The sequence below is a fragment of the Laccaria bicolor genome, genomic scaffold (genome assembly GCF_000143565.1).
Source record: "Laccaria bicolor S238N-H82 LACBIscaffold_73 genomic scaffold, whole genome shotgun sequence".
NCBI classification, from domain to species: Eukaryota; Fungi; Basidiomycota; class Agaricomycetes; order Agaricales; family Hydnangiaceae; genus Laccaria; species Laccaria bicolor.
The window spans coordinates 94,915-110,994 of record NW_001889944.1 but is presented as its reverse complement, the minus strand read 5'-3'; the positions used below and the strand labels follow the sequence as shown (position 1 = coordinate 110,994).

The 16,080-nt window shown below is 43.8% G+C and overlaps 7 protein-coding genes across 7 annotated transcripts; 2 read left to right on the top strand and 5 right to left on the bottom strand.

Annotated features, from left to right (window-relative positions):
- Positions 1-1,290: 1,290 nt before the first annotated feature.
- Positions 1,291-3,561, top strand: LACBIDRAFT_295958 (uncharacterized protein; the record flags this gene model as incomplete). The annotated part of the gene is made up of 15 exons (XM_001889835.1): positions 1,291-1,420; positions 1,483-1,583; positions 1,642-1,715; positions 1,765-1,791; positions 1,845-1,938; positions 1,993-2,009; positions 2,056-2,142; positions 2,197-2,261; positions 2,310-2,471; positions 2,525-2,619; positions 2,658-2,686; positions 2,740-2,798; positions 2,850-3,011; positions 3,051-3,425; positions 3,499-3,561. Exons 1-15 carry the CDS (start codon positions 1,367-1,369, stop codon positions 3,559-3,561), a joined length of 1,464 nt encoding a protein of 487 aa, XP_001889870.1. The 5' UTR covers positions 1,291-1,366.
- Positions 3,562-3,752: 191 nt separating this feature from the next.
- Positions 3,753-4,001, top strand: LACBIDRAFT_316422 (uncharacterized protein; the record flags this gene model as incomplete). The annotated part of the gene is made up of 1 exon (XM_001889834.1): positions 3,753-4,001. One exon carries the CDS (start codon positions 3,753-3,755, stop codon positions 3,999-4,001), a length of 249 nt encoding a protein of 82 aa, XP_001889869.1.
- A 205-nt stretch (positions 4,002-4,206) lies between these two features.
- LACBIDRAFT_316421 (uncharacterized protein) lies at positions 4,207-6,336 on the bottom strand (the record flags this gene model as incomplete). Its single annotated transcript, XM_001889791.1, has 6 exons — positions 4,207-4,382; positions 4,434-5,226; positions 5,282-5,868; positions 5,928-6,047; positions 6,109-6,222; positions 6,282-6,336. The coding sequence occupies 6 exons, from the start codon at positions 6,334-6,336 to the stop codon at positions 4,207-4,209; spliced, it is 1,845 nt and encodes a 614-aa protein (XP_001889826.1).
- Positions 6,337-7,511: 1,175 nt separating this feature from the next.
- Positions 7,512-7,787, bottom strand: LACBIDRAFT_316420 (uncharacterized protein; the record flags this gene model as incomplete). Its single annotated transcript, XM_001889790.1, has 2 exons — positions 7,512-7,688; positions 7,749-7,787. The coding sequence occupies 2 exons, from the start codon at positions 7,785-7,787 to the stop codon at positions 7,512-7,514; spliced, it is 216 nt and encodes a 71-aa protein (XP_001889825.1).
- Positions 7,788-8,143: 356 nt separating this feature from the next.
- On the bottom strand, positions 8,144-8,499 carry LACBIDRAFT_334967 (uncharacterized protein; the record flags this gene model as incomplete). Its single annotated transcript, XM_001889789.1, has 2 exons — positions 8,144-8,419; positions 8,473-8,499. 2 exons carry the CDS (start codon positions 8,497-8,499, stop codon positions 8,144-8,146), a joined length of 303 nt encoding a protein of 100 aa, XP_001889824.1.
- Positions 8,500-10,809: 2,310 nt separating this feature from the next.
- LACBIDRAFT_334966 (uncharacterized protein) lies at positions 10,810-13,737 on the bottom strand (the record flags this gene model as incomplete). The annotated part of the gene is made up of 12 exons (XM_001889788.1): positions 10,810-10,998; positions 11,087-11,105; positions 11,141-11,166; positions 11,219-11,455; positions 11,507-11,595; positions 11,646-11,717; positions 11,777-11,852; positions 11,901-12,005; positions 12,232-12,363; positions 12,880-12,999; positions 13,085-13,343; positions 13,397-13,737. The coding sequence occupies 12 exons, from the start codon at positions 13,735-13,737 to the stop codon at positions 10,810-10,812; spliced, it is 1,665 nt and encodes a 554-aa protein (XP_001889823.1).
- A 344-nt stretch (positions 13,738-14,081) lies between these two features.
- On the bottom strand, positions 14,082-14,353 carry LACBIDRAFT_316416 (uncharacterized protein; the record flags this gene model as incomplete). Its single annotated transcript, XM_001889787.1, has 2 exons — positions 14,082-14,164; positions 14,218-14,353. 2 exons carry the CDS (start codon positions 14,351-14,353, stop codon positions 14,082-14,084), a joined length of 219 nt encoding a protein of 72 aa, XP_001889822.1.
- Positions 14,354-16,080: the final 1,727 nt, after the last annotated feature.

The window sequence follows — 16,080 nt, the reverse complement described above, 5'->3', positions numbered from 1 at the left end:
GCAGACAATGTGCAACTCACCTGCAACTCACTTGATCAACTCACCAATAGTTTTGACCAACAAAAAAAGCAGCCCAAGCCAGTCATCTTCCTCTTTTCTTTTTTTTGAATTCATCGGCAGAAAATACACTCACAACTTCACTGTGACTTTCTACATGTGGGAAGATCGTGATACTCAACCAAAAAATGATCGAATTCAAAAAGAAGAACGATTTTATTGACTACCAACAAAAGGTGCAGAAAAAGGTAATTTCTTAATGTTCCGTTGGCGTCAAGAAAGTAACCGAGTCTGGGCAGTGGGAGACAAGGGGCATGCAACCGAGCATCTGGCCATTTCAACCATACCTATGACCCCGTGAGATTTATCACGTGCCGCCCAAATTAGTTGTCACGCTTGCACCTTATCTTTACTTGATCATGCTTGTATCGTGCTATACATACTCTGCAACGTTAACACACTTGTTGCACCCTCAGATTTAGACCCTCAGCAGACCCTGTCATAAAAAAGTGGCCACAGTATTCCAGTAGGTAGAGAGATGAAATCATTATCCTCCCCCACCTTCTCTCTTTTTCTAGCTCATGCCGAAAGCACTTGTTCCGCTCACGATCCCAAAGGCTATTTATTAGATTGCCTGGTGCTCCCGAAATTCTGACCACTATAGATCAGAACTGTTATCACATTATTCGTTGTGATGTTTGCAATTTTGATGTTACCCTCACAGTTACTGCACATCCTCGGTCTTTCTTCAAGCATTGGTGTGGCACTACATGTTTCAGACTCCAGAGAAGCCAAGGGTTTCCAGATCTAAAACCTGTTGTCCAACCAATTCCCATCCTTCTAATTACGACACCCGAAAACCTTTCAGAATGAGGCATACAAATTTCTTGCCCTGGCGAGTCCGTCAAATGGCTTTCCGGAAGCGATAACATCGAGATGCTGAAGGAGGATCTGAAGCAAGAAAGAGCGCCAACAGTTAGTGTTGTTGGACCAACTGGAAAGAAGAGACGGTAAAGGCGTAGATTACAATCTGGCTTGATAATATCAGCGTGACACGATGTGACTGGAGTGTGCTCATGTATTAGTTCTCACGGGGTCATAGGTATGGTTGAAATGGCCGGATGCTCGGTTGCATGCCCCTTGGTGGGAGATGTTCGAAATATCAAATTGTTACTTTTGCATCACGCGGGTGACATCGAATAATAATCAGGCGATCCGGAATTGCGGCAACGGCCGTTAGGGTGGAATTGCCAAGGACCTTTAGGGATTTCGAGGTTGGTGTTGATCCCAAGTTTCCCAATTTCTTCCTCAACCCTTGCATCAAACTGGCTTCCTCGTTCTCTTTTCCAAAGCTTTGGTCTGTATTTTCATGAGCAACGGATCTCCAACGGCCTACCTGCTATGGGCAATACTATCATGCATTGTGCGTAATCGTCCCGTTAAAAGTTCCGAACTGTTAACCCCATCTCTTTTCGCCCCGAGCAGTTCCTCGCCTTTCTTTGTCTACACCTATGGGCTTATGATAGATTCAAGTGTTTGAAGTGGGATGCGGGGAGACAGCCAGGTGCTTTTAAAAGGGTCATGACGTATGTCCACTTCTCCTTCTATGCACCACATGGCCGAGTTGATATTTCCTTCCGTCAGCTATTCCTACGTCGCCACGCTCCCTTTACTGGTTTTATTTAGCGTCTCAATGACCTCTATCAAGTTCATGGAAGGTTTGTATGACACACGCCGAAAATCCCTCACTTCTAATCGTCAGAGCAGGCTACGTCGTGACACCTACTGGCCAAAGTAATCGTCTTTCAAAGCCAAACTCTCTATAATATCTGACCTTGTTTCTACAGTAATACCTCGACCGTTCTCCCTTTGGCAGCCACACAACAGAGCCTGGTTGCTGCCACTCTATTTCCTCTTAAGCATTGGCTGGTCACTTGAACTGTACGGAATCGATTGCAATTAGAAGAACAATTAATTAACCACTTAGCCATGAAGTGTTACTCATCTAGAAGGTATTTCCGACAGTACTCCCATAAAGTCCCATCTCATCTTGTCCAGAGCTGGCCTTCTGGTTATTTCTTTTGCACCAGGGCCCAGGCAAGCGGGCCTGGTTCCATAGTTGGGAGTTCCGGACATGGTATCTTGGTGCTTCAGTTTTTCTTTTATATCCTAGGGCTCGTCTTACCAAATTTATCGTAGGTAGCATGGCCGCTATCCTCGGGATGCCTTTAACTACCCTGGTCGCAAGGAGGGACCTGGAAACGGTATGTGGATGTTTTTGGCCCAACGATTTATCCCGCTGAACCCAACAGTGTCAAGTATGGATTTTTCTCGTGGGGTCATCGGCAGGAACATCAACGACACTATGCTTTCTCTACGTCTTGGCCCGATTCCCTCAGTTCATCGAACACGTGAAAGCAGAGGGTGCCGAACCAAATGTTGTGGTTAGGCTCGCCACTTTTTATCAGCTAAATGTCTGTTTTCTCCACTGTATTCAGGCATCACACACTTACCTTTCTGTTTACAGCGCGTTCGGGTCTTGTTTCGGTTCCTCTTCACCGTTCCTCTTTTGATAATCGCGTTGGATGGTATCAAGGCTCCGTACCCCATTGTCGGTCACCCGTAAGTGTTGTCCGGACCGCATTTGGTTGATTTGCCAGCTCATCGTGCACCATTAGATTTGCTCTGGGTAGGCTTCGACTCGGTTGTCACCAACAAATGCTCACTTCTTCGCTTCCATAGATTTTCTTTTGATGATGGGTGGTATCGGTTGTTTCATATCATCAGCCATTACCCTTCTCGTAGGTTCAAACCTTTACTGAGCTGCTTGAGATCGTCTCACGATCACACAGATTTTCTTCCCCCGCTCTATAACGCAAGAGTCCGGATACAAAGCGAGAGTCGAATCGCAACAGATGTCTGGAAAGCCACCAACTGTCAGCTCACCACTCCCCGACTACTACCAACATGTTCGAAATCCGTCTTCCATGAAATCTACATACCGGCGTCACCCTGTCAGTCCTGACTCGACCCTGCGAATGAGTGCTTTTCAGTTTCCACAACAACTTGGCCACCCTTTCCATGGACACGACCGACAGTCGCACCCAGGACGCCGCCGTCGTTCAGGTGACAGCGATATTTCCCCAGGCTATGAGTCCGACACGGAAGGCGTCATGATGCCCTCAGTTGTACCTTTTCAGCTGACGCCATCAAGTCGCTCCCAGACAGTGATGTCTATGAAACCTGCATCCGGAGGACGTTCGGATGACACGATGTGGGAACACCAAGCGCAAGCGACAGCTACGCGACGTCATTCGGCTGGCTCGTTCGCGATGCTTGCAAAGCCTACGCATTCAGACGCAGCAGTATCTGCGTCACAAGAAGATCTCCGGCGACGACCCGGAGTCTCTAACCAACTACATCCCTATGTGAGCCTTACCTTGCCGTCCTGAATTCCTGTCTCAACTTTAATTTAGGTGATGACTTTTACTTCACCAATAGATCTGCTTGATCTCCCAGATGTCGGCCACCCCCACCATGTCTAGCAAAATTACATCTATCTAACTCTCAGTAACATCTTACGCCGTGCATTCTACTGAACTACTCTATACCCTCCAATCTAACGACCTGTACAACCCATCTTTATCTTTTTGTTTATATAAGTTACTTACTGTACATCTCATACCGATCTATTCCTCCTTTTGCATTGCTTTTTTGCTTATTGACAATTCCACGGATTTCTTGTATTATAATCGATGTTTTACAAATTAACGCGCAGACGCTGTACGAGAAGAGATACATTCCATCTTCATTATTTGTCACTTGTGCAACTGTTAATGCTGGGATTCCGTCCAGCGAACGATCTTCCCTTCGATAGCGGAAATCGGGTTCCCCGTTGTGGTGGCTCCTCCATCTACGAAGAAAGCGCCAAAGTTGAAGAGCGTTGCGATGATCGTTGTTTTCTTGGGTCGCGTCGTGGGTTTCCTTATCCTTTCCCGTGGTAGTAGCTGCCCATCTGACCCATGCAGTGAAAGGCACTCTGGGTTAGCAGCCCCACTCAGGCTCGAAGACCGGTTACGGTGTCATATCTCAATAATTTCTTTGAATGTTGTTTTGTAGTTTTGATTAGAATGTGATACCTATTACTTTAACACAGGCCCGTTCCAGACTCAAAGGTTTGTTGGCAAAAGGTCGAATGGAATTCTATTTTCAATCGCTATTGTAAAGTGCAGCATTGCTTTGTAATTCATTGCTTTCCAGCAGATTGTGTGCTCGAACGTTTGGATGTTTTGCCACATATTGTTTTTTGAGTTTCTCGACGACGCTGATGCCAGGGTACCATGGTAATTCCCACTGATTAGCCGTGGGTTGAATGTTGGGATCGACTGAATTTAATGTCAGCGGCACAAACTCAGGTGTGTTTAATTCATACACACCTAAAAAAGGAAGACAAGCTGCAGCGTCCAGATCTTTCTCAAGTTCACGAGCATCGGTACCATCATCTAAATGAGACAGAACATCAGAAAGCCAAGCGTTGGGTCCATGTAACAGAACATCGGGTCGCTTGTGAGTTCGGCTGGCAGGTTGATAGGTGCCACTTTCGTCTTCATCGTTTTCGGGACCTTCCTCCTCACCGTCGTCCTCCTCACCGTCATCCTCCTCACCATCATCCTCCTCACCGTCGTCCTCGTCTTCACGTTTCCGCTTGCGTGAGCTTTCAGGTCGCTTGTGAGTTCGGCTGGCAGGTTGATAGGTGCCACTTTTGTCTTCATTGTTTTCAGGACCTTCCTCCTGACCATCGTCCTCACCGTCATCCTCGTCTTCACGTTTCCGCTTGCTTGAGCTTCCTCCTCCTTTTCCACCCTTTCCTCCTCCTTTTCCACCCTTTCCACCTCCTTTTCCACCCCCTTTCCCATCTTCTTCAAACATGAAATCCAAATCCTTCGTCGCATCCGCAACAAGCTCGAGAACTGCCCAAGCAAACCGACTGTACAGTGCTTCAATTGATAGGGCATCTACATGGAATATGGTGTTGTGGTACTGATTTGCGAACTCCATACTTCCGCGGAGGAAATGCACAGCCATTTTACCCCACTTCGGGACAAAAACAAACTGTGCACAATCAAATCCACCAAAGTGGCAATCCCACCGAAGCGCAAGCAAGTTGCGGGGCGACTGGTCAGATGGGTAAGCGCCTAGAAGGTACCTATGCATCTTATTCCGTTGCAGCTAACAAGTTAGAGGGTAAGGTGGTATGATGGAGAAGATAATATACTCTACTCACCCAGGGAATTTCTTGTTTGGGAATGAGATGTGCCGTTGTCAGCCACTCACTGGATCCGGTAACGCGACACTTTTGATCCCTGAGTTTGATTATCTCACTAATGTTGCTCCGGGAGGCCATATGTGGGTTCTCCGGAAGCACTGGGGATACCGTGGACCAGGAACGAGGCATGGCTCCATGTGGGAAGGTCCAGTTCTTGAAGTTGTGGCATATAGGGTATGGATTGAGCGTGACCTTTTCTACATGATAATAGTAGTCACTAGGAGCGAGAATTGAACCGAGATCGACATCTAATCGTTCATCGTCGCGAGCTTGATGTTTGGAGAGGTATCCAATCTCGTTGTTGGCAGCGATCTGACACGCATTTAAAAGGGTCTCAACATGGACACCAAACTTTAGTTCAGGTCCGGGTAGACGATCATAAGCTTGCCACTGGAACATTCCCATACCATTTGCAGGATGCATAATAGTAACGACGGCTGATTCGGGAAAGGGATGATGGTCAATTTCTGGGAGGTCACGAAGCTGCTGGGGGCCCCAGGACGTCAGAGTTGACCCGCTGGCATTTCCGGCAGAACTTGGCATAGCTGGCAATGAGCCAGAAATAGTTAAACTGAAGGTATAGCTCAAGAAAAGTTGAACGCACCAGGTATTTCTTTTTGTTTTCCTTCTCGTATCAATTGGTAGTCAGATTTTCCGGGGCCACCAAGCTGGCCCGACGAGGTCAGAGTTGACCCGCAGGCGTTTGCGGCAGAACTTGGCATAGCTGGCAATGAGACAGAAATAGTTAAACAGAAGGTATAGCTCAAGAAAAGTTGAAGTAGCGCCTTCTTTTTGTTTTCCTTTTCGTGTCGATTGGTCGTCAAGTTTTCCGGGGTCGCGAAGCTGGCCCGACGAGGTCAGAGTTGACCCGCTGGCATTTGTGGCAGAACTCGAGATGGCTGGCGATGAAATGGGAATAGTTAAACTGAAGGTATAGCTCAAGAAAAGTTGAACGCACCAAAGCTTTCTTTTTGTACATGTCGTGTCGATCGACGAAGTAGAGGAACTTTCATCTGAAATCAAGGTATATAGATAATTACACCATGAGGTGACTATCATCTCCACCTTTTTGTTCCTTGTCCATCCCCAACAGTCAACTAAGTGGGATATGCGTACAAGCGTAGAGAAGAGATGATGAGCCGAAGGCGAAGGTAAACAAATATGTCGTGATCATAGGATTACACCTTCCCCCCCTCTAAAAAAAGAAATAACCACTTAGCGCGCCTGTGGGCGCAAAACCCGATACACAATTTTTGTCACGTTGGTCACAGCTAGGCTTTTTTGTTCACAGATTTTGTAGTTTCAGGTATGATACCGGATAGTATTGGATGTTATACAGGGTAGTTATAGCAATCTACTTGTTTCGTCGCTGGGCAGGTAGTCAGTGTGTTATGTAAATCATTTCTATAATATTAAAAAGATTGCTAGTAAGAATAGTTGTGTGGTGGCTGTAGCTGTAGTTGTAGTTTTTACAACTACAACTGCGAATTTCAGGTGACAATTCGTCTAATAACAATCAGAAGCAAAGTAGCAGTGGTTTGTTTTTGCGTAGCTTTTATTATTATTATTCTTTATATTCTTCTTAATTAACAAATATTGTGTCCGCGTAGCAGTAGCATTCATAAGTAGTTTGCTTTATGTTTAAATGTACCTGATTTAAAATATTCTAAAACTTTAATCCAATCTTTAAAATCTTGTGGTTTTGTTTGAGGATCAATGCCTGCATAGCAGTAGCAGTAGCAGTAGTTGATTGTTTAAGACCCGTTAAATTTTCGGCGCTACTATCTAGACTGCTGATGTGTTGTTACCTACAACCAGTAGCATTATGAATTAGCAGCTGTGTCATCTACGCAGGCATTGATCCTCAAACAAAACCACAACAGAACCTAAATTTTAATGATAAAGTATTTTTTCTAAATCTAAAAGGTTTTATTCTAATTGCTTAACTTTCCACATAAAATGGTCTTGTAAATCAAATGGTGTTCTAGAAGTTTCAGCTAAAATACTAATAAAATAAAAAATAAAAACAGTAATAATGGTATTATAAACCATTGCCACAGGATAGGTGTAAACACTTCGATATAAGTATGTTTTACCATATGGTCAAATGTCATTATGGGGTTTAATAATCAAGGTAAAGCACATTAAAAAAGGAAAAACTGAAGGCTTCACACAAATAATGAAACAATTAAATAGGAAACAATTGCCGGCTAAATTTTAATGATAAAGTATTTTTTCTAAATCTAAAAGGTTTTATTCTAATCGGTACAAGTCGGACTTCACAATGGGACCGGAACCAGTGCGGCTGCATAGAAAACAGGATACCATCACAGTCACGTAGGTTGTGTACATTGTTGGCGTTGGCCTACGTGGCAATGAACAAGTGAGGTGAGTAGAGAATGGGTAAGCTGAATGTTGGGCTCACCCTTTGATTATTATGTTCAACAGTCAATGCTGTTGTCATCGTTGCGTTCAAGGATGATATAGGAGTTTTTGAACTTTCAGGGGCATGAACAACGTTTGTAATGAGTGATCATGTTGAGTAATGAAAATTTATTGTGTTAATGGTACAGACCCACTACGGCTGGCTCTCTGTTGTTTTGTGGGTAGAGTCTACATCCCTTGCGGATAGGAAACTGGGGCAGCGGCGGTATTAGCATTTTTGCCTGTTTGGTATTACAATAAGCTTCTTACCGACATAATATTTCCTTCACAAATAAGATGTCGATTTGATCACAGTTCATGGGTTTTCCATTTTGTTGAGTCTTTAGGATGAGCAAGGCACCAGGCCACTTTTTATAATACTGGTGGGCAACGACTTCAATCCCATAATTTTGAGGAGTTTTCTGCTTGATCGGCAAAGTGGATGGCATAGAACCGAGTGTTGTGTTCAGTCGTAATGGTGACTTGTTGTTTGTGCTTTGCCAAGTTTTCCCATCCATTGAAATCATCTTGAGAGTGGACCCAGTAAGGTGTGTAGAGGTCATCGACAGTAACAGGTTCTTTGATTCCAGGGCGGAACGGCATGGGTACGCTTTTGAAGTTGTACTCGTTCCCACTGTCGAATAGCATCCCTTGGACATGTTTTGCCTTTGGCTGAGTACTCAATATTAGTGTCGTTGCCCTTGATGCAGCGAAACTGCTCTTACAATGCCGCATCCTGCCATGTTCGTCATTTCGAGTAGTGCAGGGGACAGGGATAGGGAGGAGGGTTTAGGGGTCTCGTATCTGTTTAGGTCATTAGGAGCTAATGGTTTCAGCTAGGAGGGCATTGCTGCATTGTATCACACCATCTTTCATCCTCTGCAATGAATGTCGCCGTGCTGTCAGAGTTGTTTGAGTCCATGGGATTTGATTATCCCTCGTTTTTTTTCGGATGTGGGTGGGATCTCATTAGTTCCATCTTTGAGTGTTGCCTGTTGGGCGCCGTTGTCCGTTTTGTGGGAATGAGCCGGGAGGCCTGTGAGAGCGTCCAAAAGTACATCCAGTTATGGATTTGTAGGATTCTGCAGGCTTTCATTAGGGGAATTCAAAGTTGCCATAGCGGCCGCTTCAAAGCGGTTGCTACAAAAAAGCAAAATTTCCCACACTTCAAAAAAAGTTTGAAGCGGATGGATATCGGCTCATGTCTTATGTCTGGAGGTGATCTTGAAAAAAAAAAACTTTTTTTACATAAGTTGAGGGTTCAAACTTGTAGCCTCAGGGACTTAGCCAAGGCTACCCTACCTGCAACAAAACATAACCACTTCACCACATGTCTACTTGAAAATTAAAACATTATTCACAATTATTGACCTTTCATAGAAAATCTCTTCCAACAGTCAAAATCTGGAGTATGCTTGTGGCTAGGCCATCTAAAATTGCCCCCTACTATAGCAATTATTCCGAATTTTCTGCAGAGATTGTTGATCTTTTCCTTGATGACTATGTAAAATGACATTTCACAACAACTGGTATCTACATCCAAATCAATTCACATAAATCCCCAATATATTTCTGTACAGTATAATACACATGCATGTACAAAAGGTGTGATGGGTGGCCACAATATTGGTGATGGGAATGTGATTGAAGGTGGATGTCGTATTTTTCACACTGTGGGGATGCACCTGTGCATAAATCATGCATGCACACACAGTTTGGGGTGGATACATTGTTGGCAATGGAAATGTGATCAAGGGGCAAAAATGGTGGTAGTACCCACACTGTTTGCGATGGGGGCGGAGCCGAATGGTCTGGGTGATGGGCATATGCACACATGCTGAGTGACTTGCACATAGTGGGGGTGGGCAATTCCGCTGTCGCATTTGGGAGCGTGACATAACACACTGTGACTGATTTCCCCCAAAACAGTGACCCAATGTCATATGTGCATCACACATGGCCTCAAACCCAGGCTGCTCACCATAAACAAAGTTTTGAGCAGTGCTATGAAAGAAAATACACATGAATGTAATTCTATATCATTTGGAAGTACATTTCTCAATTTAAGTGAGTCAGAATCAGCATTTTAAGAGAAGATAACATGTAAATGCCATATATTCCTCAATTTCATGGCCACCCTCATTCCTAGTGTGTGGTGCATGTCTCCCTGGTACAAAAATTGTCAGAACATCTTGAGATACTATAAAATGAATTTAAGAACTGCTTTTAGGGTTTCTTAATGTAGATATAAGCTGCTTTGGTATGCCTTGTTGTTGCTGTTGAGCAAAGAATAGACTATGCAAGAGCAACCACCTACCCCCAGGTTATGCTTCAACAGCAAAAGATGATGAGAAAAAAGATTCAAACAAAATGTTCTTGATAGATTTTTTATATCTGTCCTGGAAGTGTGAGATATCGCATTTTTTGGATGAGTTTAATGCAAAGGGAACATGATTTTAAAATTCTGGCCTGAACATTTTGTGCCTATAATCACATATATCAACTGTCAATAATGAAAGTTTACTCAGAAATGAGTTGTTGAAGGGGGAATCAAGGTACCAGAATGGGGGGCCTCTTCAGCACCATTTGGCAGGGAGTTTTCTCATTCCACAACTATAAGTGAATAATAATACAAGGCTACTTGAAGGATGTATAGATTTCCTATCTAAATCACGTTCCTGCACGTCGGGCAATGGTATAGAGGTGGATTGCAGTGGTGGCGGGACTGGGTCAGTGTTTCGCGATGGTGTCACGTGACATGTGTGATGTGACAGGAGCGTCACTTATCAGGAATTGCCCACCCCCACACATAGTGTTGCCGCGGCTTGGCTAGCCACAAGCCAGCTTGCTGAGCTGGCAGCTTTTGCCAGTTCCGGCTTGTGGATCATTCGAAAGCTGATCAAGTCTGGTTCAGCTCAGCTTAGTTGGTGGCTTTGAACCAGTTATAGCGGTAAATGGTTGCCACAATTGATGACTTGCACGTTAAGTAAAATGAGGTTAAATTTGTAATAGAATTTGAGACAAATGCATTTTGTGATAAGTAAAATATATTGAACAAGCTATCAATCCTCATCATCCTGTCCAATAACGTGAATTACCTCATCAATATCTATGCCATCCTCCGTAATTTCTGAAGTTAGCTTCCCTAACAAATCCACTGAATCTTCATTGTCATCTGCGTAGTACTCGAGTTTGTCTTCTGTGACAGCCCATCCCTCCATAAAGTTTAGCTGTTGCTGCTTGAGTGAAAACTTCAACATTTGAAGCGCCTCCATTAGAACAGGGTGGATTCGATTTCACCGCTTTGTATCAGTTTCGGCACTGGATGAAAAAACGCACTCGGAAGGAACCGAGGATGCTTGAATGGGCAAATAATCTAATGCCATCGCATACAATATTGGATGAGTTTTATTGCTTATCTACAAAAAAATCAGTGGGGAAAATTAGAAAATAGTGAGAGACTATACTTACCACCCAAAACCCTACAATATCTGTGCCACGCAGTGAGAGCAGCCCATTTTCGTACAACTCAAATTGTTCTTCAATGCCTTGGACCTGCTGCAAAGAAGCACCTGTAATGTCCATCATATCTTCGAGCCCATATTGTCTAGCTAAATCATGCCAGCTTTGCCTCTGTTGCTGCGAGGCTGCTGTACCAGGTGTAGGTTGTTGAACTTGTCCATGAAGATGGTCATGATATTTTTGCATCTGCAACAAGTATATTAGGTTACTGTCACCGTAACAAACTGAGACACTTACGGTATTTTTTATAATTACAGTGACCCTGGCAACATAATTAGGCTCCCAGTGTCGTTGAATCCATGACAATTGTATTGAGGGATTGAGAACTGATGATGTCAAGTTATTGAATGATCTATGCATTTGAACCTTAACTCACACATCACAATAACATAGGCAGGTGAATCATCCATTTTCTTGTAGTAAGTTGTCGCCCAGTCGATACCAATATCTGTCCATCAGGCCAAGCAGGGGTGTGCTGTCCCAAGTTGCTCCCATGCCGTCATGAACATTTTGAACACAGGAATTGTGCCTGATAAATGGGAGTGCACTCTTTCAACATGATTTTCTGCACTTGATGAGGTACCTAAGAAAAAGATTTAGCCTCAAACAGGTATCAATATTAAAAACTTACACCCAGTATGATCTCAAAATCCTGGAGTACAGTCCATTCCATATCAGTAAGTCTAAGTTTCGCAAGCTCTCTATGGACAGGCAAAGAAAGAAAGTACTCGATGGCCTATTTTTATAAGTATACACTGATAGAATGATGAAGTTCAAACATACTAGGCATAGTTTATGAAACTGATTGATCATGAAATAAAGAGAGTCCCACCGAACCTTTATGTCATGTATAAGTTGTGCCTGCTTAACCTGTATAGTCATGGTCGGATCCCTGGTTGACTTGAACCACCCTTTCTTGTTTCCATCCTCTATTACTTCTGCTAGGTGGTCACGTCATTGACCTGAGGCGCATACTGCTCATACAGTACTTCGGCACAATGCAATTGGGTCGCGAGCAACCGCTTCTTCGTAGCTCTGATTGTTGGGATTGCTTGGAGGGCCTGATGTGGATGTGATGAATCCCCCTGTATCATCTACCAGGGTGATATCAGTAAATGCATCAATGACGTGATTCGAACATATGTTTGTAACATGTGGGAAGCATCTTATATGATTTTCCTTCTGATTAAATTCAACATCGTGAGGGCATAGAAGTAACTCGAGTTCTCTGAGGAAAGCATTGTTGAGCGAGCAGTTATCGAGAGTCCAATGGCCTCCCTGTGCACGTAAGCATAAAGTAGAAAAGGGAAAGAAAATGAAACTTAGATGTGCCTTGACTGTGATGCCAACTCGGTCCAAGAGATGGAGGACAATCCTTGCTAGCCTCTTCCCGTTGTGGCTTCCTCAAAGATGGTGAAATGCGATGAGTGTAGAACACAGCTGAAGACCCTTGGTAGACTTGTCTCTGTGTATCCAATGTGCGGTAATGGCCAGGTATGGGTACCGAGCTTTTGTTGACCAAATATCCGCTGTGTAGGAAATTTGTCCTGGCGCATCCTAGAGTGAACAGTGAATACAAGGAAACAAAGCGGTCAATTGAAACAACATACTGCTAATTCCTGTTTTAGGACCTTGGAATACACATGCCATGCCTTGATAATGGATTCGCGCATCTTTGTTCGGTGGGGAATGTCTTTGTCCTCAAGGTCCTCATGTAAAAGCAAGAGGAGCTGTTGAAATTCTGGGCATTCAACAACATTTATAGACTACGAAGAAAGTTAGACTAATACCAAACATTAAAAGTGCTTGACCAACCTGATCATCTGCAATGATGAAATTCAGAAGATGCTGTATCAATGCCTCCTGGGAAAATGGTGGACAGTGTGTTCCATGTTCAGAGGGTGTAGAGGCTGTTCCAGTTTCGCTCGTGAGTGCAGGGACTTTCAATCTCATTTCACGACACTTCTGGAGGTATGGATCCTTGTGGCAGCTTAGGAGGTGGTTGCACAATGGACCATTTGAGGTGCTTGCTGAGAAGCTGTCTGCACCCTGGCGCAAGTCTATCCCATTCACCCTACATAACAATCCTTGTCAGTACAATGTATAAAATTATGGAGGACCATGTACCTGCATAGCTTGCATAGAGTTCTGCTTACTGGAGGTGCCTTGGATCCGTGTTCAAAGAAAAAATCAATATCTGGGGCTGTTCGGCTATGTGAGGGTTCTGAGGCTTGCTCAGAAGGCGTGACAGGTCTGGTGGAGGCAGCAGAGCCAGCTACAGGCTCGACACTCGTGGGAGAGATCGGTCGTTGTACATCTTCATCGGCAGAATGTTCGTCCAAAGGAGTGAAGTTGAATTCTTCTCCAGAACTGGGATCTTCACGAAAGTTGACTGGTGCTGCTCTATGGCCAGCTGTACGAGGAGGTGCTGGCTGCTGTGTCGGTTTTCTGCCTCTACCTTGGGCCATTACGAAGCTGGGCGATTTACAGGGATAGAGATATTGTTTGGTATTTTATACAGAACCATAGCACCTCACATGCCATTAGCGCGTGTTTCTATTGTAATTAATGTAACAGTTGATTCAATTGAATGTCTCATCTACTAAGACGTTACAGATAACTAACTTGAGGCTTTACAGCCTAAAATGTCAAACATGATTGGAATAAGACAAGTACACCCCTCTCAATCGGGGAGCTGTTGAGGAGTGACTTCATCCAGCTCAGCAGGGTTCTTGTCATTATCAATGAAATCCTTTACATGAATGTTAGTACCACAGAAATAATTTGAGGCATGATCGACATACTGAATCTATCATCCTCCGATCCTCCACCCACATTGTCGTCGCATTGTCCACACCAGCCTCAATTGAGAAACTTGCAAAGGGCACAAGGAATCTGCCGAGAAAGCAAAATGAACACGAAATTAATAGCAATGGAGTAAGGCTGACCTTTATCCATCATGAAGAACACAAGAGAAGGCTTCTTTGGTGTGATCGATAGACCCATAGCGATCATAGAGTATTCCAATATACCAAGGCTTTGGGTCGACAGATGAATGCGCATTATCCACCAGGCATCGTGCATCCAGGCACATTATCAATCACATATCAGGGCGTGTCACCCATCGCGTGTCCAGGCGCATTATCCATCGTGCGTCCAGACACATTAACGATTGTGCATTCAGGCACATCATATATCTGACCGTGTTTCTCTATCCATCGTGTATCCACGCACACTAACCCAGATGTTTTATCATGGCTTGTACTTCTTTTCATGGCTCATTCAACTATTCTAACACTATTTACTGGACATAGTTACAGGGTATCTACTGTCATGTAACTACTATAATGTATCTACTACAGCTAAGGCAGAAGGAGGGATGGGGAAAGGAAAAGAAATGCGAAGGACGTTCCAGCGCTATATATCCGAGGTACTTTAGGGCTGCTTTTGATTTAGGGAAGGCATAGAAACATTCCTCTACACCTGCCCTAAATGTTCCATGCCTGCCCTAAATGTTCTATGCCTGCCCTAAATCAAAAGTGGCCCTAAAGTGCCTCAGATATATAGCACTGGAATGTCTTTCCTGTCTTCTTTCTTTCTTTCTCCGCTCCCCCACCCCTCCTCCTCCTCTGGTGTTTATATGCCATAGTTACACGTTCTCTGTAGTTACCCCCTCCATAGTTACGCATCCCTCTATTTTATGTGTCCCTCTATTTAGTATTTACTTACATGTAGAATATTTACTTCTACGAATAAATACAAAGTTGAATGCAGCACACCAGGAACAATGATGGATTCATCATCGTTCATCACCGCTGTCACCAACGACCCATAGCACACACTAGTAATGGTGGCGACCGACGTCACTGGCCCACCAATGCCGTTTCGACAGTGTATGTTGAAGGCAAAGTACTTTGAGGTTACCCGTGACAATGCTGACGTGATACATGTGGACTGGCCCTAAAGTCAATCATGCTAAACAGCCTGCAAACCATCATCAGGCTTCTTTTCTCCTTCTGTGCACCATCCTTGTAGATTGTATAGACTCTAATGGATAGAAACATTTGTGCATAGCTAGTAAATAGGTCTGAAATCATGGCATCAAAACACAATGAGAGACCAATGAAATGTAGAAGACTTGAGGCAAGTTCTTTTCATTTTTGTGAGATTTTGTACCAAGCTAATCACACTATAGTTGCCAGAAGTCCTTTGATTCTTAGATCTCCAAGCTGAAGTATCAGAGGCTGAGACCGATGATCAGAATGACAGTGATGAAGGTGTGTATTATTGGTGTTGCACAATCCTTGGTAAGTGTGATGACCAGTGACATGCCGTGACATAGCGTCACAGGGCCAATTTCTTGAGACATGGTCTTTGTACCTTCCACAACACCAATCCAATATATTTTTTGCAGTGGGTTTGAGGGAATGATGTGATTGAATCCACTGAGAGTGTTTTCCATGTAGAAATTGTATTTATTGCTCCAAAAATGCGAAATCAGCTTGTTTTCCCTGCCAAATTTGGCACTCTGGAGAGATTGGACTATAACTTTCCAACCACAACACGTATGAACATGGTTTGTAGGAGGATATTACTTAGAATTTGAATTCCAATCGATCTACGGATCCAGAATTTTTATTTGTGGCCCCTATGTCGAGATCACCCCTAAGAATGAGCACTTTAACATAGTTATGGGGTAGTAATTAAAATTATGGACCTGTAGGATTGAAGCCACATACTAATCGGTTATTTAGTCTCTGCAAATCTAAGCCAAAATCCTATCCATTGTAATGCTGATAGCTCGAGTAGGC